Raw genomic sequence first — 23,029 nt, 5'->3', positions numbered from 1 at the left:
CTTGTCTTTCAAGGGGCACAAGGAAAGGAGACATTGCTCTCGACCCAGCCAGTGTCTGGCATCTTTCTTGGACACTTGCATGAGCCAGGACACTGGGCTCTTCACTTCCAGCCTCCTCCTTCATCTTCTGGGGTGCTGAGAGATGCAGGGTTGTCTCCTGCCCTCTCTCTGTCTCCTGCCTTCTTCCCCAGGTGTGAGGCGGTAGGGCTTTAGGTCTCAGTGGCCTACAGAATTGAACTCTGTCTAGTCTGATGTCTTTGTGCCCCTATTGGGAATGTGGGTTCCAGGGTTTATATTTTGGAAGGGAGTGTGGGATAGAAGAGAAAGAAACCAGAGTCGTCCGTACAGACCTGTCTGACTTTGACGTCACTTCGGAGTACACGATGCAGGTGTATGACATACATGTTCGAAGACAGCTGGCACGTGCTCTTGTAGGGAGCTCAGAGATGTGGGGGTGGAAAGGACTGATGACCTCAGCTCCATACATGAGAACAGAGCACGGAGCTGCGTGAGAAGGATTCTGTCTACAGGCAGGAGTGAAGCCTGTGGTTGACAGGGGGCAGTGGATCCACAAGACCCTCGAGAAGAGGGGAAGGATGGGTGGGATGGCCGTAGAGAGCCTAGCAAGGCCTGGCTGCTCAGTCTTCCTGGCCCCTTTGTAGCTTCCTCCCCTCCTGGGTACAGCGTAGGACCCTCCGAGATGAGAGTCTTTATGGGGAAAGGGAGTTTTGTAGGTTCTGTGGTGCACCGTGGTGAGTGGGTTTCTAGTGTCAGTGGCCTGCTTTGGGGAAAAGAAATTCTGGTTTCTGTGCCTTACTCCTGGATGGGATGGTGGGCGAAGGCTAGAGAGACCTTGCTTCAGAGGCTTCCAGAGTCTTTACCTCAAAGAGCCCAGCACATCAAGGTGCCAGACTTTGGGGCATGATGTTCTGTGCCCTAATGTCTTTTCATAAGAAAACCATTTCTTTTGGTTTAGGGCCCACTGAATGACCTCACTTGGCCTTAATTAACCGTTGAAGACCCTGTTTCTAAATCCCGTCCTGCCGAGGCAGTAGGCTTTCAACAAACAGACTCATGGTTCCGCAAAGTCAGTGCCCATTGTTGGTTGGCACCACGTGTTCATTTTTTCTTGAGTGGTCTATCAAGTGTACTGCTGTCTGCTGATGGCAGATTAGCTAGTCCACGATGTCAGTACATGGGTAGTGGGTACATGGGGTGTATAACCTCTGTCCTGTCGCCATGGCTACTCCTCCTGAACCAGTATCTAGATGGGCAATAATAAGGTTGTTATCATTCCCTCCGCCTCCTGTTTGGAGCCTTTATTATGATGGATGTCTGTGGTAGGAATTAATCTGGGAAAACATAGAAACAGCCAACACACTTCCCAAGAGTCCCTTTAGCTGTGTTCATTGCCTTCCTTCGGGTTTCCTTGGCCCTTACCTTCCAGCTTCCTGGTTGACCAACCCAGTAAATCTGCAGGCTGCATTTTATTACCCACAGGCCACTGCTCTTTATGCTAAGTGGAAGACTGAGGGAACTAACCAGCTCCTCCCGTGGGAGGAGTTCCCCTCTGCCTTCCCGAGATCTCCCTGCGCAGTGCCCGAGAAGAGCCCTGAGCATTTTCAAGAATATCCCTGAACCATACTTGGCCATTGTCCTCACAGGCTCACAGCTTGTGGCAGGTGTGAGCTAGGAGACGTGTTGGTGCAACAGACGTGGTTGGCATTGTGTCTGGCATATCTGCCTTTCCCACACCCTTGTGCCCTCTGGCCCTACCCGTGCTGACCCCGGGTGTGCCCTTTCACTGTGGCAGTGGGTTTCTGCTGGGCTTCCAGGGCACACTGAAATCACTTTATTCTTGGACGGTTTCTAGTATAGCATAGTTTTCTGTGGGGATATAGTTCTCTGCAATTCATATATTCCCTGCCTGGGACCCCAGGAGCCAACATGTTCTCTTAGGGCAGCCTCCAGATGCCACACGGTGTCTCTGTCCACCACACACTCTTTACCCACCCTCTCTTCCGCCCTGAGAATGCATTCCCACTGGTGCTGGGAATGGCATCAGCTCTTGTTTGGGGCTCTCTCTGCTGTCTGCCAGGTCTCTCCGCTCTCCAAGGGCCTGAAGTTCAGAGCAGGAAAGCAGCCTGGACAGCCAAGGGCATCTGCCCCAAGCCTTCTAGGTTTATTTTCCTAAGCTTCATTACCACAGCCTGCTGAACTTCCTCATAGGCTGTTTGACCCTTTATTTTATGCATGGTAGACCAGTACACAGTAATCTTCTGCCTGTTAAACCATCATGGAAGATTCCCGTGTTTGTGTGTGAGTGAGACCTCTGTATGCCAGTTACACTGATCTGGGGGGAAGGGCTATTTTTCATAGATTTTTCCAACACATTTGTTCTTAATGCTTATCCTACGGTGGACCTAGGGCTGCCATCTGTTGTGGAGCTTCAGGTCAGCCAGTCCGCAGGGCTCGCTGCAGGGCTCGCTGCCTCACTTGCTGACTGGCGCGCTTCCCGTATTACTAGCAAGGACACCGTGTGCTCTGCCACCCACTTGCCCCTGGCCCCAGTTCAGTCCTGCCCGTCTATTTGGAGCTCTCCCCTCACTCAGTGAGCTGCTTTCAAGGCCACACAAGGCCACCAAGCAGGTAACGGCTGGGCCAAAGCCCCAAGGCTGTGCCGTTGAAGTTCCTGGACCCAGTTTATATCTATGGGATGGCCTTCCCTCTCCCCCAGATAGACTCGTGCTCTTGTGCCCTGGGGTCTCCCAGAGACACATTTTTGCTGCACTCGCTGCCCCTCCTCAGTCCCAACATCTTCAGCCCACAAGCTGCCCTGACTCCTGAGCAGGTACTGCTCCTTGCTCCTGTCTGCAGCGGCCCAGCACTCCACCCCTCCACACCTTGCCCCTGCTCTAGTGAAGTGTCAGGTCTCCTTTATACCGGTTGGTTGTTCCTGCCCCCATCATCTCCACCACCTGAGTTCATGCCCATGGCCTCATTTGCCTGCTCCTACGGCAGCGTCTGCCCCGTCGTTTGCTCCATCAGTGGTCTCTGAAACATCACTCCCCTGAACTCTTCAAGCAGTTCTTCTTAGCTGTTAGGGTAGTTTACACACGGCCCCTGCCTCCTTCCCACAGTGCACCGCAAGCCTTGCTGAGCTATTTTCAGGTCATCAGAGCTCTCACCTCCTGCAGCCACCCAGCTCTACCACACAGAGAAAAGTGTGTTTGTTGTTGTTTTTTGCCTGCCTGGTTCCCATCCACTCTCCAGTTTTCCTGACAAATAGTATGTCTCTGGGAAGCCTTTTCAGTCTCCCACTGGGTCCCAGTTTCTTTGCCTAGCACTTAGCCCAGCTCTGACCAGGGACCAGCTCACCTACGCAGTGTGATGGGATGCAGAGAGCAGGCTGTCTGCTTCCCCAGTGCATGGATAATAGGGCACCAATAGGAGCTTAGCAAATATTTGGGGAACTGATGAGTAAGTGTGTATGCTGTAACTATTGACAGGGTTACTTCAAGTCGGAGCTGGAAAGGCACACGGATGTCCTGCAAGGGCAAGCTGAAAACAAGTCATGACAGACAGACCAAGCTCATGTTTAGGATAACAGGGCAGCCAGGAAGAAAGCAGGAAGTTCAGGAACAGGGTTGCCAGGGAAGAGCTGTAGCAGGAAGAGCAGGTGTTTACCCTGACAAAGGAGCTTCCGCAGGAGGGAGGCACTGGGGGGGGAGGGGACTATGGCAGGACACTGAGAAGCATTGTGCAACCCGTGCCTTGGTGTGAGATAGCCCACGCTCACATCTGCCGTAGCAACGTGCCGGTGACCTCACGTTCCCACAAGCAAGCGTTGCTGGCGGTGACCTCACGTTCCTGCGAGTGTTGCTCCTCAGCTGTGTTGCTCTTGCAGATTTTTGTCGTCTCTCCAGGACTTTCCTCATCTGGGGTTGGGGACCCATGTCTGGACAGAGTCAGTATCAGGAGCCTTGTATTCAGGAAGCCCAGACGTGGTGATGCTCCACGTGTGCTCCGACCCTCCCACGGGTCTTCTGGACACCTCTTCAAGCAGTTATGCTTTTCCCCTGGGCTAGTTGAGTTGAAAACTGTCCTTACTATTTAATGTGTCTGATGTCTATGATGTGTGTCTGTCATCAGTAAGTTCACTCGGCGGCACTGACATGTTAGCGCTGTTCTCCCAGCCTCCTGTCTCTGGGCTGACACAGCTGCTGGCTCCAGTAGGGCACAGTCACTTTCCTATAGTGTCTGGCTTGCTGCTGCCGGGGCCAGTGTTTGTATGGGGGGTGGGGGTCTCACTATGTAACTCTGGCTATCCTGGAACTCATTATGTAAACCAGGCTAGTTACAGACTCAGAAATCCGACTATTCTGCCCGTCCTTGCACCTCCTTGCCAGCCATGGGCTCTTGTGTTAGTCCCCGCCAGACAGGAGCTCGTGGAGGAAAGAAGACAGTTTTCCCCATTTGTGCTTTTCTGGGCTCTAGTGCAGTGAGCGCACTGCCCCGCGAGTGTGCAGGACACGTCCCGCCTCCCCCAGTCCGCGTCCCGCCTCCCCCAGTCCACAGCTCCTGAAGGTCCTGCCAGACCGTGTGTCCCTGAGGCTCAGTGTCCCCGTAGTCTAGGGTGCTTGAAGGAAGAGGTCATCATTTGGGGTGCAAGGGCCCCAAGAGAAAAAGACTAGGGTCCCCAAATACTGTGGGAACTGAGACTGCTGTAAGGAGGTGACAGCGACAGGTCAGGGGTGGCCGACCACAGCTGTCCCCCTGCAATCCCAGCACTCCAGAGGCAGATGTAGGGCAGCCACAGGTTAGAGGCTTCCTGGGCTGTGAAGTGGGGGTGTCTGAGCAGCTAGCTCCTGCCCAGCCCCATGATGCTCTTCTTGGTAGAGGCCCAGCCAGGGGAACTGGCTTTACGATGAGAGACAACACCTAGCTTTCCCTTCAGAAGAAGAGCTGAGGGATGGGCTGATCAGCAATGGTCGTTGATTTAATCAGTCATGCCTTCATGACCTAACCAAAAACTCACAGGGACTAAGTTTTAAGTAGTTCCTACATAGCAGAACACATGGAGGGTTCTAGAGGGTGGCGCCCAGAGAGAGCCCACAGCCTCCCATGCTGTGCCGCGTGCATCTCTTCCATCTGCCCAGTCATCTGTAGCCATCACAATAAATGGGTAGATATAAGTGTTTCCCTGAGTATCAACCTAGATAGATACTCTATCTAGAGTATCTATCAACTAGAGGAGGGAGTTGTGGGGCTCGGCAGCCAGTCAGAAGTACAGGTGCAGTGCAGGGTTTGGTGTGGCATCAGGTTAGGTCGTGCAGCGTGGTGTGGCTGAATCTGGTGGTGTTTTCACTGCCATGAATAGTGTTGGAATTCAATCTGAGACTGCCAGTGGTGTCTCCTGGAGAATGGCTTCGGGGCTGAGAGAGCCCCTTCCCTACCACCGTGCATCTGCCATTAGGAGTGCTGTGTTGACTGGTGTGGGCCAAAACAGTTTGTAGCTTTTCTGAGTAACCTATATGCTCACAGTATGGAGCACAGTCATAAAATGAAAAGGAAAAAAAAAAGCATTTAGGGAGACAGCTCTGGGTAGACAGGGTGAGCCGCACACAGTCTAATGGTTGTCATGGGGATAGAGGATGGCCTAAGAGTTTCCGAGGGATCAGAAGATCTCTGGAGTTTAGGTCACTGCCATGACGTGGGCACACATTCTGTACCTCTCAGGATGCCTGAGACATGGTCCAGACCTGGGAGCTAACCTGTCTCCCTTAAAAGCTTCAACTTCTAGAACAAAGCTGAACATAATATCACCTGTACACCAGGCCGCCTTTTGTTGTACAGTTCAGAGCTAAGCAATCTTTTTGTCCCTACAGAACGGCCTCATTTTTGCCTCTCCTCAGAGGGTAAGTACGTCCTGCATGGCCGTCACCCTCTCAGTGTGTGATGCCTGCCCTAGAGGCATGCAGCCAGCGCCTTTCAGTTTACTCTTCATGGAAAACCTGGGTTCCCGGCATTTTGTTCACTCGTGTGAACCATTTTCCTGTTCCCTGGTGATCCCGTGTAGCACAACACACACTTGAGGCTGAACCTTACCCTCAGGTGTCCCGTAGGAGCGGGGTTCGGGTGAACCCTGTGCGAAGACACGGTGCTTGGTATAGCCTCCTGGAGACTTGGGGCCGCTGGTATCAGCGATTCCCCTGCTGCGTGCATTGGGCTGCCCAGGACTTCCTGGGTGCCCGTCTGCCTGTTTTGGTGATAAGTAGTCATTATTCATGCAAGGGCAGGTGTCAATGCCCCCCCACATCTAACCACCGTTCACACGTGCAGTGCAGTGAGCCCCTCAGTACTGGCTTGAAGCACCTTAGCTACTCTCTCACCTACCCCAGTAAGAGTTTGTGGCTGTGAAGATTGTTTCTCTCCTCCTCCACCGCAGAAGGGTTGTCAGGTGCCTCCCAACCTGCAGCATGACTCACACCTGCCGTGCACAGTATGAAAGGCCTTTTCACTAATAAGTATTTGTTATTTAATAAATGTTTCTGGTATAGGAAAGTATTCTGTTGAGTAATTCACGTGAAATGTGCAAGTCACTAATTTTCATTCACAGAATTACATAATATCACCACAGCCAGCTACAGACCACTGTTAGCATCCAAATGGAAACTCTGTGTCCAGAGCAGTGGATACACGAGACATGAAAGCAGAGGAGCATGGTAGCTGTGGGGAGAACGGGGCCAGAAAGAGGGGTGAGGGGAGAACAAAGTGTGTGTGTGCGTGTGCCTGTGTATACAAAACTCCATACGGAACACATTACTTTGTATGGTAGCTGTGAGCCAGGCACTGTGTCCCGACCTTGATGTGACAGAGAAAGAGACAGTCACAATAAAGTGTTGTGTCATCATCAGGCAGAGGTGGCAGTGGCGCCTCTATCCATGAGGACATTTCACGTCCCCGCTGGGACCCAGTGGGAACAGGCCACGGAGGCCCGAGTTCGGGTGATGCCACGCAGGCTGGCCCACGCGCATCTCTGCACCTGGCTGTGCTCTTTCACTTTTTGATGTGATTTGATTTGAAAATAATTCTCATCAAATTATTGTGCTTCTTTGTCAACAAAGCCTAACCAGCCAGAGCCGGTTCCTTTATGACTCTTCTCCCTTGAGTGTGTGAGTGTGTCGTGTCAGATGTGGGAAAAGTCACTAGAGCTCAGTCGATAAAAATCTGCAGTTAAGTGAAAACGAGACGCAAGTGCTGTTCTGGGTGAAGTGAAGCCGAAAGCTGCGGATGGCGGTCTGAGCCTGCTGCGGATGGCGGCTGTAGGCCTGCTTTGTCACTGCTCTCGCTGGCCTTGCTGACGAGATTCAGCCCCAGAGATAGGATCAGTCAAACTCTAACACTTTTCCAAACCTGACTCATTGAGTGACATTCGTGAAAATCATTTCTATTTTCCATTCTGTTCTGGTGTCTTGGTGAGAAAGGGGAGCACTACACAGTCTCATGGTGTTTAAGGGGGTAGGTAAGTGACGGTGATTTTCTTTGAAGGTCCAAAAGTTATAATCAACTCTAATTCTCTGTTGGATTTTCTCCCTCGGCTCACTTTTTCGATACTTTTTAGAACCCTCAATGAGAGTAGAGATGGAACAGGAAGCGTCATGTTAGATGTGGATAGACTAGAGTGATCAGCCCTTCTTTTCTTGGTCGCAAAGACAGAATTCACTGGAACTCCTTTATCTTGAGAAGCCTAGGCTTTCACAGAGTCTCCCCCTTGCACCCAGCATTCCGAGCCCTCAGCATGTGCCAGAAGCCTGTAATTTCCAGATGTGAGCCATGCCTCTTTCCAGAGATTGTAACACATGTTGGCCAACCAAGGTTTGCCAAGATCTTCCTAATGAAGTCATGAGCTCCATGTGTATGCCACACTTTGCCCAGACTTGTGCCCATGCTTTGTTCATTTAAGGGTTCAGCACATCCCTTAAATGAGAGACACTCACTTCTCCGTCCGCCTTCCTTGGGAGGACAGCACCCACGGCTCTGACTCTAGAAGATTGACACCCGAGGGGCTTGTTTCTCCCTCAGATCCCTCATGGTTCAGTGTTGCCAAAGGAGCTCAGGAGAGTGGGGATGGGGGACTAGGAGCTCTGCCCACAGCCACTCTGCAGGGACGGAGGCTCTGCTCCAACAGGGAGAACACTGCCCAACTTCCAAGATGCTCACTAGTCCAGGGAAGAAGATGTACTCAGTTGGCTTTAGAACCATCTAGTTCGGCTTGCCATTGTGTCCAGTGGAAACCCAAACTCCAGGTCCCATGGAGCCTGCCAGAGGAAAGGGAGCAGGACTTCGGTGAGTGAAACTGATGTGGACGTGAAATAAAAATTGGGCCTGTGCAGAAAAGGGGGGAAAGCCCCAGGAAAATTGGGACACATATTCCAAGGGATCAGATCACTTGTGTAAACACAGGTCTGCATGAAGAGACGGCATACTACGTGAGGAGAGTTCTGGGAAGTGGAGGAAATACTTTAAGACAGGATTGGTTTGGACCATTAGAACAGGACGGATGTTTCAGACATCATGACAGTTTTTTTTTTTTCCGCTGTACTGCTGCTGTGTGCAGTTGCCCACAGTGGTGTGCAGGTTACACTGGAGAAAGTGTGAATAGAAGCCAACGGTATAACCTCAGAATGGGACAGCAAAGACACAGGTAGTGGCAGACCCCATAAAGGAAGAGCTGTCATCCTTGAGTGAGTGTTTTGAGATACACGTAGAGCTGAGCCTAGAAGAGCCGCCAAGGATTGCAGGAGCTTGGCTGCCGTTAGAAAGCTGAAGTTCGCCCTGGCAGAGTGCTTACTGAAGCCAGGCACGAGAGCCGATTGCTGAAGACATGAAAATGGATGGCATCTCAGGGAGGGGATGTCAATAGAAGGGGAAATCTTGAGTCATTCTCTCATTTTCAACAGTCACCTCTGTTTCTGTCAAAACATGTACCAGTCCCAAGTGCCAGGGGTGATTCTGGTTCTGACTTAACATGTACTAATTTCTGTATAGAACTAAAGTTAGGCAGGAAAAAAACGATCAAATACTTGGCAGACAAAAGAATGAAAGAAGGAGGTACTGGGCAGGAGTGGACTCTGCCTCTGCTGGACAATGTGCTTTCGTTCCTAGTTTTTCTGGAAAGCATGTGTGAGACCTTACCTTGTGCGCCCTACACTTGTGTGTGGTGTTCATGAGCACTGAGTCAAATCGAGAGGGGAAAGATACCTTCGACCTAGGAAGCAGTGTAATCTGACTGTGCAAGAGATTCTCCAGTCAAGACTGGGGCTGTGGAGCCCCTAACCCCCGCTCCACACACAACATACACACACACACACACACCCCACATGTGCTCCCTCTCTCTCTTACACACGCACACTCACACACACACACACAACATGCTCACAGTCCACACGCACACAACATATACACACCACACCCCATATGCGCTCTCTCTCTCTCTTACACACGTGCATTCACACCCCCAACATGCTCACAGTCCACACATGCACACAACATATATACACCAAACCCCACATGCGCGCTCTCTCTCTCTCACACACACACACACACACACGCACGCACGCACGCACGCACGCACTCACACACACACGTCACTGTACCACCTCCTTGGTGGCTGAAACAAACAGTCCAGAAGTGCATTTGCTGTGTGACTTAGTCACGGGTAGGCGTTAGCATCCTCAGTTATCACAACCTCCTGAGAGAGACTTGGCCTGTAGTCACAGGAGCCCACAGTGTCCAAAGCCTGTGGCCAAGGTGACCACAGAAGCTGAAATAGAACCTTAGCCCTCTTCTTCCAGGGTGCCCCTGCCACCCCCGTGGCTCCCCACATAGGATTTGCCAGATCTCCTGTTTGCTGAATCAAAGAGAAAATATTTACAGCAGAGTTTGCAGCTGATGTTGAAGCGTGAAAGTAGTTCCTGTCTCAGGAGAGCAAGCCATGATGGTGTCTCCATTCTTTCAGGAGCAGACCTGGGCCATCTGTCTGCAGGCTCAGTGCTGGCTGAAGAGTCCTTTGCAAGGACTGCTGAACCCTATTCGGGGCTATAACATAGGTTTCCCATGCCACTGTACCCCTCCGTGGTGTCCCCTTGTCCCCAGGTCAGTCTCCAGAAACATTGCTGTGGCCCCAGCCTTGCCAACCCAAGGAAAGGAGCAAGGCTCATGACCGCAGAGAGGAAAGAGAGATGGCTGAGGATGGCGATGTCGCCAGAAATGCCATCCCCTGAGCAGCAGAATGTAGAGCTCCTATCCAGCCACCATGGGACCTGCTGGAAAACCCAGGCAGTCTGAAGGCTCTCAGTCAAAAACGGGTCAGCAAGATGAACCATAGAAAAACTGAAACTGAGAGCCATCACAGCCCCGTGGGGTTCTGGGTCAGTGGTCACCCTGTTCCTCCTACGCCACTGCTCTGACACTTGCCCAGCCTGAGGAGCAGACAGAGCCCTGTGCTGAATGCACAGGAAGAGAGGCGCTCTACACACAGCCTTCTGGGGTTTTCTCTGAAGCTTCATGGCCTCAAGATACTGCCAGTGGACTGGATTTTGTTTTGTTTTGTTTTGTTTTTTTTCAGATGGGGATTTATTCTGTGCCTTGTACTATGCCTCCCATTTCTTGGCCACGTAAAGAATGCATTGCTGGTTTAAATGTGTGGTAAAGGAGGCAACCTTCCTTCTTTTCTCCCCTCTGTTTTTGCCAGGAAGCTCCTGCTGAGCAGTGGCCTTGGACAGTATTTCCCTCCTCTAAGCTAGTAACTTGCTATCAGTGCCCAGGCGGGTGGGCTGCCTTGCGCCATCCCGGGTGCTGCCTGGGCATCTGTCAACTCAGCTGAGCTCTGTGGATCTGTTCACCTGGCCCCTCCTAGGACCGCAGCATGCTGCATGCTGACAAGTGAATCCCAGCGTGTGCATGCTTACTGGGCAGCTGCAGTTCCCCCGGAGCTCTGGGAGCGGCATGGAGACCTGTAGTTACTGCTGCGCTCTGAGGAGCCTGTTTCAGCCTCTACTTTGTGAGCCTCCTTCCTCCAGCCCTCCCACCCTTGCATCCCACCTACTTTACTAGCCCACTACCTAGTGTTACAGGTTGTAACTGACTGTGTATCTCCGCTGAGAGAGCCCTGTAGCATAGCAGTGCGGTGTGCTTCGTTGTGTCCTTGTCCACTCATCCATGCAGTGGCTGTTTCCCAAGGATTTAATGTGCCAGGCCTACACAGAACAGAGCGGAGTCTGAGCCCTGGCAGAGGGTATAGCTGTGTGGGAGTCAGGCCAGTCAGTGTGCAATAGACACGGATAGTGAGCCCCGCTCATGGGGAGAGCAGAGGAGCCGAGGGCGGGTTAGTAACGAAGATCACTAGAAGCAGCAGCCTGGAAAGCCCTTGTCCCGGGGACCTGCTGATGGTGTCAGAGTGTGGTCTGTAGTGTATGGGAGACTTGTTGTGTGCTGCCCTTTGGTTTCTGCTCATCTTCATTGCTTCAGAACGATGCAAGTGTGCGCCCGTCCTCTTCCTGTTCCGTCAGACAGTAAAGAGGTTGGCAGCGCAGAAAACAGTAACGCTGTTCTCGATTCCTTTTCTAATTTGGAAAATAGAGTGATTCTCCCGTTTTAGCGCTAGCATGTGGGGCCTGTGAGATGTCTCAGCAAGTGCAGGCCCTGGATACTGAGTGTGACGACCTGAATTCGGTTCCCACAACCCACATGGTGGAATAAAATCCTGTATGTTCTCTGACCTCCACAAATGCACACGCACACATACACAAATAAAATAGAAAAAACTTTAAAACATCAGGGGTGGTTGAAGGGTTTTTAAATAGAGGAAGGACACAGGAAAACCCTGGAAAGCGACCTGACCCGAGCAGTGTGGTCCCAGGGGACAGAGCTAGGCCTGCTCCTGCTGGGCGCAGGTGTGGATATCGCTCTTGGGTTGCAGCATGGGGTGGAAATAGGATTGAAGGTGGGTTTGGGACGTGCTCCGGGTGTGGTGGGTTTGGGACGTGCTCCAGGTGTGGTGGGTTTGGGACGTGCTCCGGGTGCGGTGGGTTTGGGACGTGCTCCGGGTGCGGTGGGTTTGGGACGTGCTCCGGGTGCGGTGCCTCTGGAACATTTAGGTAGAGGTATTTCCAGGACACCTGTTCCTATAGCTACCAGGCCAGAATCCTCACCACAAATACGGTGCCTGAAGCCCTGTAAGTAGATGAGGGCTTGTCAGCAGAACATGGAGAAGGAACTCCTGAAACACAACCTCAGGGGACTCGAGATGAGGAGATTCCGGAGGACACTGAGGCGTGGCCATGGGGCTGGAAGGACACCGTAGCTGCAGTGTCCTCCATAAGAGCCTCCCACTAGGTCTAGGCCGTCTCTGGTCTGGACTAGAGCTTTCAGTGCTGTGCCGTGGTCAGGAATGGCCTGGGACTGATCCCCCATTCCTCCAGGCTGGCTGTGAGCTGCTCCTGCCGCCTTCCACGCTGTGCACGCCTGTGCTTCCGGTATGTGCCATGAGGAGAGACCCTGGAGAGCCTTGTTCTGTGGCAGGGTCAGGAGGCCTCAGCCCTCGGCCCTAGCACAGGGTCCCTGAGCGGTCATTTCCGTTTTCAGAGTCATTTTGATTTTGATTTGTATGTGTGTATATCTGTGTCTGTGTGTGTGTGTGTCTCCCTCCCTCCATCTGTCTCTGTCTGTGCCTCTCTCTCTCTGTCTCTCTCGTGTGTGGATGTGGGTGTCTTAGGAGACCAGAAGAGGTCACCTGATCCCCTGGAGTGAGGGTTACATGTAGTTGTGAGCTGCCCGATGTGGGTGCTGACAGCCAGCTCCAGACCACGGAGAGAGTGCATGGTATGAGCTCTTAGCCTCTGAGCCTCTCCTTAGCCCTTCATATCACATTTGGTGCTGACCTCTTGACCATTTCAGTCTTCCAGCACAGTGTCTATCAGCAGTAGCCCAAGTATGAGAGCCGTATTTCTCTCCCAGCCGATTGATAACGCATGCTCCAGACAGAGAAACTGAGGACAGCTCTAGCTTCCCCAGAGGCCACCTTTTCAGTGTGGGTGCTTTGGAAGCATTTAAGTTTTCTGAGACATCACATTCACAATATCCTGTTAGCACTCCCCAGTTCAATCTTTCAGAGCACCCTCTTGGATAAGGAAGTAGCTCCAGCTGTCCTGGGTAACACTGGGCTGGCAAGACAGCAGGGGAGAGGGGTGTGCCAACCCTCCATCCGTCAGGGCCTCGAGGGTCCATAGCAAGCTGAAGAAAGACAGCAGCATAGACTGATTGCTGTCTTCAGACTGTCCTAAATGCTTACATGTAGAGCGGTCTCATCACATCTTCATACACCCCCTTCCTTGAGCACGAGGAACTGTTCCTGTTGTACATTTGAGGAAACTGATGGACAGGATCCCACAGGCAGAGGCAGAGCTGCAGTCTGAGCCCCAGGCATTCTAGTGCTAGAGACTGCTCTGTGACTTTGTTCCTGCTCTGTCCTTGAGCACACTGACGAAATACCTGGTCTCTCCCCATAGCTAAGCTCTGCCTTGATTCAGCCTGAGCGCCACACTTGGCTGAGGTTCGCTCAGGGCTTCTCTGGCCACACTTGACCGAGGTCCACCGTGCCCTGGCCACACTTGGCTGAGGTTCGCTCAGGGCTTCTCTGGCCCTTTGGCTGTGCTTCGTGTCTTCCCTTGGAAATGCCAGAAGTCACTGTTTTGTTTTCTCTAATTCTGGGTGTCTTGTCTCCCTGCAGATGATCAGCTCCAGTGTAGGGCCGTGTGCCCAGCCCATGGAGCCTGGTCTAGCCTCCTCACCCATAATGCACCACGCTGTGGACAGCGTGGATACCTGTTCACAGTTTCTGCTGAAGATGCTAGAAACAGTCGCTGCTGTTTAGCTCAGGAGTGGGGGCAGTTGTTTGTCTGCACGAGACACTTTCTCTAGAAATCGTCTTGTCAGTAACTAGTATTTCATAAAATGTCTTTTGAAAATGCAAGCTTTCCTTCCACCTCTGTGAATGTGTGGCTGTTGCTTTTGAAAAAGACAGCGTAAGGGAAGTGCTTCCTGTTTGTAGAGGTTCATGTTTACCTGTGTGAAAGCGCCTGACAGCCGAGAGCTCCTGGAACCTTCTGTTGAAAACCTTTCTGTATTCCAGAGCAGGGGGACGGTCGAGCTGGGCTCCTGTCATTTCACTGCCTCCCAGGACATTCCTCCTAAAGGACCTTTTCAGCCCTCGCTGCCTCCCAGAGATGGAGGTGCGGGAGCTAGCATGGAAGAGTTCCCCGATCCCGAGACGAGGCTCCCCGGCTCCCCAGTAGGCACCGTCCTGAGCAGCCATACACCTCACATTTATCTTAACCGTCCTCACAGCTGCTGGTGCTGGACTTACTTTGTCCTGCTGCTGCGAGATACCGTACTTTGATTTGCATTTCCCCAGTAGTAGGTATTTGTTACTTGAGGCTTCCTCTGCTGTAAACGTCTATTTATCACACTCTCTGCTGACTCCTGTCACTGGGTTTTTTCTCATTAGTGTTTCTGTATATGTGGATGTTCTTGTTTGTTACATGTTGTGAATATTTCCTTTTAATATGTATGCCGTTTGTCATTAACTCCATTGTTTTGTTTTAGTCAACAACAGCTGAACTTTTCATGTACATTCTTACTGCTAATATAATGATTTTTAGCCACATTATTCATATTTTTGTTTGAAAAATCTTTTCCCTGTCACGATGACATGAAAGTATCCTCGTCTCAGAGTTCTAACAGTCTAGCCTCCATGCTCTGGTCACTAATCCGCGGAGGACACTTGGCTGCCTTCATGCTCTGGTCACTAATCCGCGGAGGACACTTGGCTGCCTCCATGCTCTGGTCACTAATCCTCGGAGGACACTTGGCTGCCTTCATGCTCTGGTCCCTAATCCGCGGAGGACACTTGGCTGCCTTCATGCTCTGGTCACTAATCTGTGGAGCACACTTGGCTGCCTCCCATGTTCTCGTCTCTAATCTGTGGAGCATACTTGGCTGCTTCTATGCTCTGGTCTCTAATCTGTGGAGCACACTTGGCATGCCGGCTGAGACAGAAGTCTAACCTTAACTTTCTGTGTCTTTGGCCGTCACCGCAGTCCTGACTATTAAAGAGGCTGGCTTCTTCTGTGCCTGGCTTTGCCTCTGATTTCTTGACGTCCCTGTCTGGTTGGCTGGCCCGCTGGCTGGCTACATCCTACCTTGCTTCTGCTCTGGTTCTCCATGTCTACTTGTTTCTGGTACCTTAGGATTTCCATTTCTTCCGTTACATTCAGCCAGTGTTCAGTATTTTCCTCGGGTGGTTTAGGTCTTTCTGAGGAGGAAGGTTTCAGACTTGTACAGTCTATAAATTCTCAGGAAGTCTAAGATGTCTAAAATAGACATTTCTAAATTAGTAAATTCAAAGAGCTGCACACAGCTAAAAACAGGCTCTTTTAGAGAGGATGGTGCCGTGCGTTTCTCTTGAGGTGTGAAGCCCGAAGTGGCTGTATCACCCGATGTCAGGCGGGACTGCGGGAGGAGCCTTGGCATTCTTCTCACTTCCTGCTCTGTGTCTGTGTCTCCATTATGTCCTGCAAAGCCTGGAGCTCCTGAAATGTGTCCATGGCCACCCTGGGACAGGGTCAGTGAGGCTGAGGTTGGATCTAGTGTGCTCACCTGCACAGAGCACCTCTCTCTGTGCCTATACCAGGGGCTGGTTGTGTCCTCTTGGTTGAGGTGTTGGGGATGTGGGGTTTCTTTCGCAGTACCACAGAGCAGCGTGGCATTTCGTTTCCCAGCTGAAGCTGTGACTGCCTGTGGGGAGGCTCTGTTCCTTTCCTGACAACCCTTTGTTGCTGTCTTGTAGGGAGGAATGATCAACTGGAATCGGCTTTTCCCTCCTTTACGTCAGCGACGAAATATCAACTATCAGGATGGCCCTCGGTCTGAGCCACGAGCATCTCCTCCCCTGGAAGTTTCAGAGGAGCAGGTAACCAGCGACACCTGTACTCAGTCTCATCCATACCACAGGCTAACCAGCAACACCTGTACTCAGTCTATTCCATACCACAGGCTAACCAGCGACACCTGTACGCAGTCTAATCCATACCACAGGCTAACCAGCAACACCTGTACTCAGTCTAATCCATATTGCAGGCAGGCATGAAGTGTGGACCAACAAGAAGTCAAAGCTTACTTTGGGGCTGTAGAGGTAGTTGGTAAAGCACCTGCCATGAAAGCCCGAGGTCCCGAGTATGAAACGCCAGCACTGGTCATCTCAGTCCTAGGAAGGCAGAGATAGGAAGACTAAGGACTTGCTTTGGCAGTCCAGACTAGCCTAGTTGGCAAGACTCTCAGAAAACAAGGTGGACAGCAGCTGATGAAGGACAACCAAGGTTGATCTCTTCGTGGGCATACACGCATGTGTGAGCACATACACACATCCTTAGCTGGGTGTTGTCACACACATCTGTAATCCTATATAGGAGGCTAAGGCAAAAAGATCTTGAATTGCAGAACAACTTGGGTCACATAACAAGACCTCATGGAGGAAGTGGGCTCCTTACAAAGGGTTGGGAGAGAAGCAGAATCTTGGAAGAGAGTAGCTCCTTTGTGTGGTTTTGACTTTTATAATTTTAAATTATGTTAATGTTTTACATGTTCAAGAAGTAAATTACCAAAAAGGGAACTGTCTTAAAATTGCAAAGAAACGTGATCCAGCTTTATCCTGATGAATTACATGCTGATGTTGAAGAGGGGGTTAATTTTAGTAAGTTTTGAACCGAATACACCGAGACAGCATTAAAACCTCACACAAATCTTAACTTGTTTGTAGGTTATTTTCAGAGTAGTTCAAGAACTGGGGTTGGGATGAAGTCAGCAGTGTGTGCACGGCATGATGGTTTTCTGTGGGTGTGAGTGGGCGCCTCTGTGTGTAAGCACACGTGTCCACACACTGTGCCCTTGCTCTTGATGTCCCAGTAGTGACAAGCACACCCACAGCTCTGGTGTTGCCCACGGAAGTAAGCTGGCATTTTTAGAGACGTGGTAGATTCCATGGTAGGGTGATAAGAAACCCCAGAGGAACATCTCGTGCCCATCCATGACCGATGGCGTCTCACAAGGACTCCAGAGACCATCACAGGGATTCCACCGGCCACATTGGTGATGTCGGCTTCAAGCATCCACATGAGAAGAGTCATACCGTGTAATCCACTGGGAACAGGACCCACGCGATCACACCGACTGTCAGTTACTTCTGTTGCTGTGGTAACACACCATGGTCAAGACCGCACAGAAGGAAGAGCTTATTTGTGCTGACAGTGTCCGAGCGGAGAGTCTAGCTGTCAGGCGCAGGGGCAGGAGCTGAGCGCTCAGATCTTCAGGCACAAGCACAGCAAACTGGAAGTGGGGGGAGGCTTCTGGTTTCAAATCCCGACTCAGTGACATACTTCCTCCTCCAGGACTTCACCACCTAGATGTCCCCCTCAGCGTCGCTGACTGGGGACCGAGTTCAGATGCGGAGACGGTGCCTACACTGCTGGTAAATGTTACAGAGTGGACGGAAGGAGGCATATTCTCTGCAGTAGGAAGGGCATGGTTTTCTTTAAAAACAAAATAAAAAACGCACAGCTTTGCAACAGCCATAGTAAACATTAATTCAAGGGAAAGGCACCAGTGTATGAAGCACTGGACTCTGTGTTCTCACAGTATCTCCCCATCAGTGAGATACTTACTATTACATGAGGAGACTAGTAACCATGCCGTAAGGAGACTGGGCACAACCCCGTTACCAAAACTAACATTGCCGATAATGGAAGAAGTGTTGTATTTATACCCTGAAAAGGACTCAAGATACAGAACTTGGCATGACCTGAGAGACCCCTGTAAAGTCCTAACCTGCATTCTCCAAAAGTAAGAGCGCCGCAAGCTGCTCAGGTACCTTCGTGAAGGCTATGAAACAGGCTGGGCATCGTGGAGAAACCATCTCACAGCGAAAGGCCATCTTGTTAATTGTTGGTGAAGTGAGAATGAATACCAGTGTCAGATCCCTGCTTTTAAGCTCCGCCAGCAGCTGGAGCAAGGAGGCTGGAGGTGAAGCCAGTTGACAAGACCCACCGCTGCCGACTCTGGGTTCTTAGGGATCTTCCGAGGCTGCATCTTGAGATTGTGTTAAAGTCCAAAGCACTGCAGTGAGAACACTTGAGATTCCCTCTGCCTGGGAGAGGCAGGTTTGCAGCTGACCACACCAGCCAGGGCCTTTGTCCACAGCCTCTGCTACAAAACTGTCTGTCCTTCCACACTTGGTGATCAGAAGTGTGTGGGTAGGCTCCTCCCGCGTCCCTGTCTGAGGCCTGGGTCAGGGCTTTTGCCAGAAACCTGTCGACCTGCCCGACGACTTCAACTAATGGTTGGGTCTGTCGGTCCCTTAGCCTGGCAGCTTCTTGCTTCAGGCTTGTCTTTCACTAACTCTCTAGGTTTTAGTAGCAGAGGGCCAGATGTGCACCCAGAGTTCCTTTTTATTTGCTTATTTTATTTTTAGAGACAGGGCCTCACTCTGAAGCCCAGCCTGATCTCAGTTCATGGTCCTGCTGCCTCTGCCTTCTAGTGCTGGGATTAGAGACATGCCGTGCACCCGGCCTCAGAGTTCATCTGCCCCATCTTCTTTATCAGTTAGTTCTCTTTAGGGGTGGCAACACACACCTTTAATTCCACCTTTAAGACCAGGTCAGCCTGGTCTAACAGAGCAATTCCAGGACAGCCTGAAATACACAGAGAATCCCTGTCTCAAAAACAAAAAAAACAAAAACCAAACAAACAAAAACAATCTCATAGGCAAATACCATCCCAGAGGTGAGGAGGAAATGTCTCAGGTATTTACATTCATCAGACCCTTGTGATGACAGAGAGTAGTCACCCAGGGGTGAGAACAGACACCAAGACTGCTGTGAGTCACATTCCTCAAGTATCTACAGGTGAGCTGTTTCTTGGTTCTGGCAGTTTGGGGAGAGGAAAAAAGAGATCAAAAGGAGGAGGAGGAGGAGAATATGAAAATGTGTCATTGTCTATGGGGTTTCCCCAATGAGTCGTTTTCCCTTGATCCTCCCAGAATGACAGTGCTAAGGATAACATGTTGTCAATGTCACTGTGTAGGAGCTGTGAACTCTCCCTCACAGTCGTTGTGAGAATTTACACACCCGGGAGAGGTCAACCTGCCTTTCTCCAACCGTCTGTCACGCCTTTCTCTCTCTGTTCCTGACCAGGGGCAGACCGTCAGTGTTCACACAGCCCGTAACTGTCGTGCACACTCTTGGATTGTTATCATAGAAGAATGGAAAGCTGGTTTTGGCGGGGTGTGGTGCTGCACCGTTTAATCCCGGCACTGGTAGATTTCCAGGACGCTGAACCTGCATCTGCACAGCAGGTTCCAGGCTAGCCAGGGCTGTCCAGTGAGGTCCTGTCTCTTAGAAAAAAAGACTTGACTTCTAGAGACTCACAGTTAAGTTCAGAAAGTTGTAATTGATGTGTGATCTCAATTAGTTTGTTAATGTTGGCCACTATCAGAAACGTGACTAGCAACGTTTAAATATGATCAAACTTTTTATCCTTAATTTTTCAGTTAAATGCGTTTGTATTTTTTAAGTGTCAGGGTCCCATGTTGTTTGCTTTTGCAGAGCTGAGGATGAACTACATCCTCACCTGAGTCACGTGACTTGTCCTTTATTACACATGTGTGAGCGGGTGTGTGCAGAGGCCTGAGGTGGTCGTGAGCTGCACAGTGTAGTGTAGTCTCTGTAAGAGCCGTGTACACTTGAACCCCCAAGCCCCTTTCTAACCCTTGACTCATGTAACTTTAATACAGCAAAGAAACAGTAGCACACAAAGAAGTTCTGTCTCAAAAAACCAAAAACAAAACAGTGACTTTCTAAACTCAGAAAAATGTAAAAAAACAATCCTCCTATGCACACAGAGCCCAGGGATTTTAGTGAGAGTTGTGTGAGCAAACCCAGTCAGTGCGAACTGTACCCACGGACTTTGTGAGCCAATATTCAAAGAAAACGTTTGTATATCAAGATGTCGTGTCACAAATTAGCATGCAGCAATTTCCAAGTTTTTCAGAACCCACCCTCTTTTCAGTGAGTAGAACCATGGCCTCTTTGCCAGTTCGTCGCCCATTGGAGGATGGTATCCCAGCTCCGTTTCAGGAGGCTGGGGTGAAGGTAGAGCCGTACGTCACTGGGTATCTATCTAAAGGTGACCCCAAGAAGCCAAGGGGCAGGATGTCACACCTGCCTTCTCTAGGGAGGCATGCAGTGAGGAACATCAGAGAAACTCAGTCCTGGCCTGTCCCTAGAATTGTCAAGAGGACTCGGGGTGTCAGTGCTGTGTGCAGGGCAGAGATGGAGACCACCGTGACAAGGGACTGAAGGAGTGCAGCACCCCAAGTCAGGTCCACAGATGCTGAGGGAGGGGTGCAGCTGCAGAGAGGCTCCAGAGTGGCCTGGAGAGCTTGACTTAGGAAGGCTGAGAATACACCAACGCGCAGAGTTGGTCAGATAATCCCTTTCCCGTAGCCACAGTGCTCCTGACTGGCCTCCCCTCCCTGTATCCTCTTTTTAATAGTTCTTGTTTAGTCTTCGATATTTTATTCATGTACGTAATGTACTCAATCATACCCCACCCAACTTCCTTCTTGTTCTCTCTCACTCCCTCTGGTTTAGTCCTTTTTTAGTCACCCACTGAGTGGATGAAGGCTGCTTGCATCAGCACGGGGGTGCAGCTGTTTTCTGGAGCACGGGCACTGCACTGATGGCTACACCACAGGAGAAAGATGACTTTCCTCCCTAGCAACCATTAACTCTCTGCAGCTCCTCAGCTGGGGCTGGGGATTTGTGAGCCCCTCCCCCACCGCCCAGACACTTGGTGCAGTGGTCATTGCTGGGTGAGCTCATGAGTTGGGTGGCCACCATCCCGCTTGCTTGGCCAGGTATTCTGATACCACACTCACTCTAAAAACTAGCAAATCAGCGTCACCATCCTGATGACCTCAGCTTGTTCCCTGAGACTCACGTGGTGGGAGGCGAAAAACTGATTCCCACAAATGGTCCTCTGACCCTCACGCAGACACCATGGCACATGCCCATAAATAAACATTATAATCTTGATCCCTGAGTAAGGTTTTAAGTAACAAATAATGACATTTTGTCAAATTTATATATTTTTGTTTGTTTGTAAGTCAAAGGAAGAAGGGAAATATCAAATATCCCTGCACTTAACCGGTGCGTTCTTGGGTAGTCCCACACAAATGCACCAAACACGCTGAACCAAAGCTGTCGGAAGGGGAATCGCACTTCCTTTCCCAGTCATGTCTGACTTCATCTTCGTCAGCCCGCAGTCAGGAGGTGAGAGGGGGTCAGATTAGGATGAGAAAGGGCTGCATCCCCACAAGGGACGTCCAGGACAGCGCTGGGGAGGAAGCTGGCACTGGCAGGTAACAAGTGCTGCCGTGCCTGTCACATCAGAGCGCCTGTGAGCTGGCGCAGGGGCGCCCAGCTGTGCACGGGGTGGGGCCGCTATCTGGTGGGCATTGCTAGCTATACGCACCAGAATTTGGGAAGTTAAAACCCAAAACACCATTTGTTTTTGACACTCTTAGCTAAAGGGAAGTTAAAAGAAAACCACAGCTTTGTTGAGCAAACCAAGCCGTTGTCATTGAAGGTGTTGCTGTGTCTTGTTGGGATGAGGGTCTGTCCCATTCGACTTGTGTCACAGGAGGTGAGCTGGGCCTGGAGAATAAGGCAGTTATACTAAAATAGGCAGATATGAAGAGGTCATCAAAGGTATTTGGAAAAATAAGGGTTTTTTTTTTTGTTTGTTTGTTTGTTTGTTTGTTTTTTAAGAAAAACTAGGAAAGAACCGTGTCTGTGCGTCTGTTTCCTCCCTCGCAGTGTGGTCTGTCTTCCGAAGAACATGTAGGAGGGAAAAGTATGGTCTACCTGTTGTCAGCTGACAGTGACAGTGCCCTTTGGTGGCTGCAGTTCCAATCGTGTCCCCTTTCTTGGGTCAGCCAGCCACAAGGCTTCCTCACGTCACAGGAGGCTGAGCAGGCCACTGACGCCAGCAGTGGGCTGTGACGCCAGGCAGCTGGCCGGACTCACGGTCCCGTCTCCGTGGGACTCAACCCAGGGAGGAGGAGAGAGGAGGCTCCCTGGGTGCCCTGTAGATTCTGTTGTCTCAAGCCCTCGCCTCAGTCACAGAAAATAAGCATTGGGTATTCCGCAAGACTGAGAAGGAGCTGGTGTGGTCCTTGTACCTGTAGCCCCCACACTCGGGAGCCTGAGGCACAGGATTGCTGCAAGCTTGAGGCCCCCTTGGACTGCACAGTTTAAGGCCAGGGCTATGTATCAACACCTTGTCTCAAAAATAGATTAGATAGATAGGTACATAGATAGGCCGACAGATGATGGATAGATGATAGGTAGATGACAGACAGACACACAGACAGACACACAGATAGAGCTGAGACAGCGGAGTGGCCTTGTTGAGCATTAATCACCTGTGGTTGCATTCTAAACGAAGCCGAGCAGAGGGTGGGTTAGAATTTGGACTAGAACCCTCACTGCACGCTAAGCTGGCAGTTGGCATTGGTTTTAGACAGTGCCTCCCGTGGCGCCAAGCAGGAGGGAGGTACCCAGTGGGCTGAGAGAGACAGCAAAGATGGGAAAGGCTTTTCAGAAAACTCCCATGGGGCATTTTCTAAGTTTCCCATACAGATTGCTATCAGCCTGGTGTCTGGTAATGACTTGGATGCAGCGTGTGTGGCCTGCTGGTGGCTGTGTGGAGTTCTTGGTGTCTTTATTCCTTAAGGAGCTCACATCTCTGAGCCTGACCATGTCACCATCAGCCCTCATCTAACCCGTGCTGGGCTACAGGGCATGTCAAGCCTTCTTCCTGGTGGGAAGAGGTTGACCTGGCCCCAGATGTT

The 23,029-nt window shown here is 51.0% G+C and overlaps 1 protein-coding gene across 1 annotated transcript in view; it reads left to right on the top strand.

Moving 5' to 3' along the window:
* The window catches only part of Ubac2 (UBA domain containing 2), a 168,831-nt gene that overhangs the window by 135,802 nt on the left and 10,000 nt on the right, over positions 1-23,029 (top strand). Inside the window, exon 8 of the mRNA XM_050150387.1 lies at positions 15,911-16,033. Coding sequence (XP_050006344.1) covers positions 15,911-16,033 — 123 coding nt within the window. The remainder of the gene's footprint in view (positions 1-15,910; positions 16,034-23,029) is intronic.

The sequence above is a fragment of the Alexandromys fortis genome, unplaced genomic scaffold (genome assembly GCF_014885135.2).
Source record: "Alexandromys fortis isolate MF-2015 unplaced genomic scaffold, M_Fortis_MF-2015_v1.1 scaffold_66, whole genome shotgun sequence".
In the NCBI taxonomy this organism is placed as follows: Eukaryota; Metazoa; Chordata; class Mammalia; order Rodentia; family Cricetidae; genus Alexandromys; species Alexandromys fortis.
This window is presented reverse-complemented; position numbering and strand designations above follow the sequence as displayed.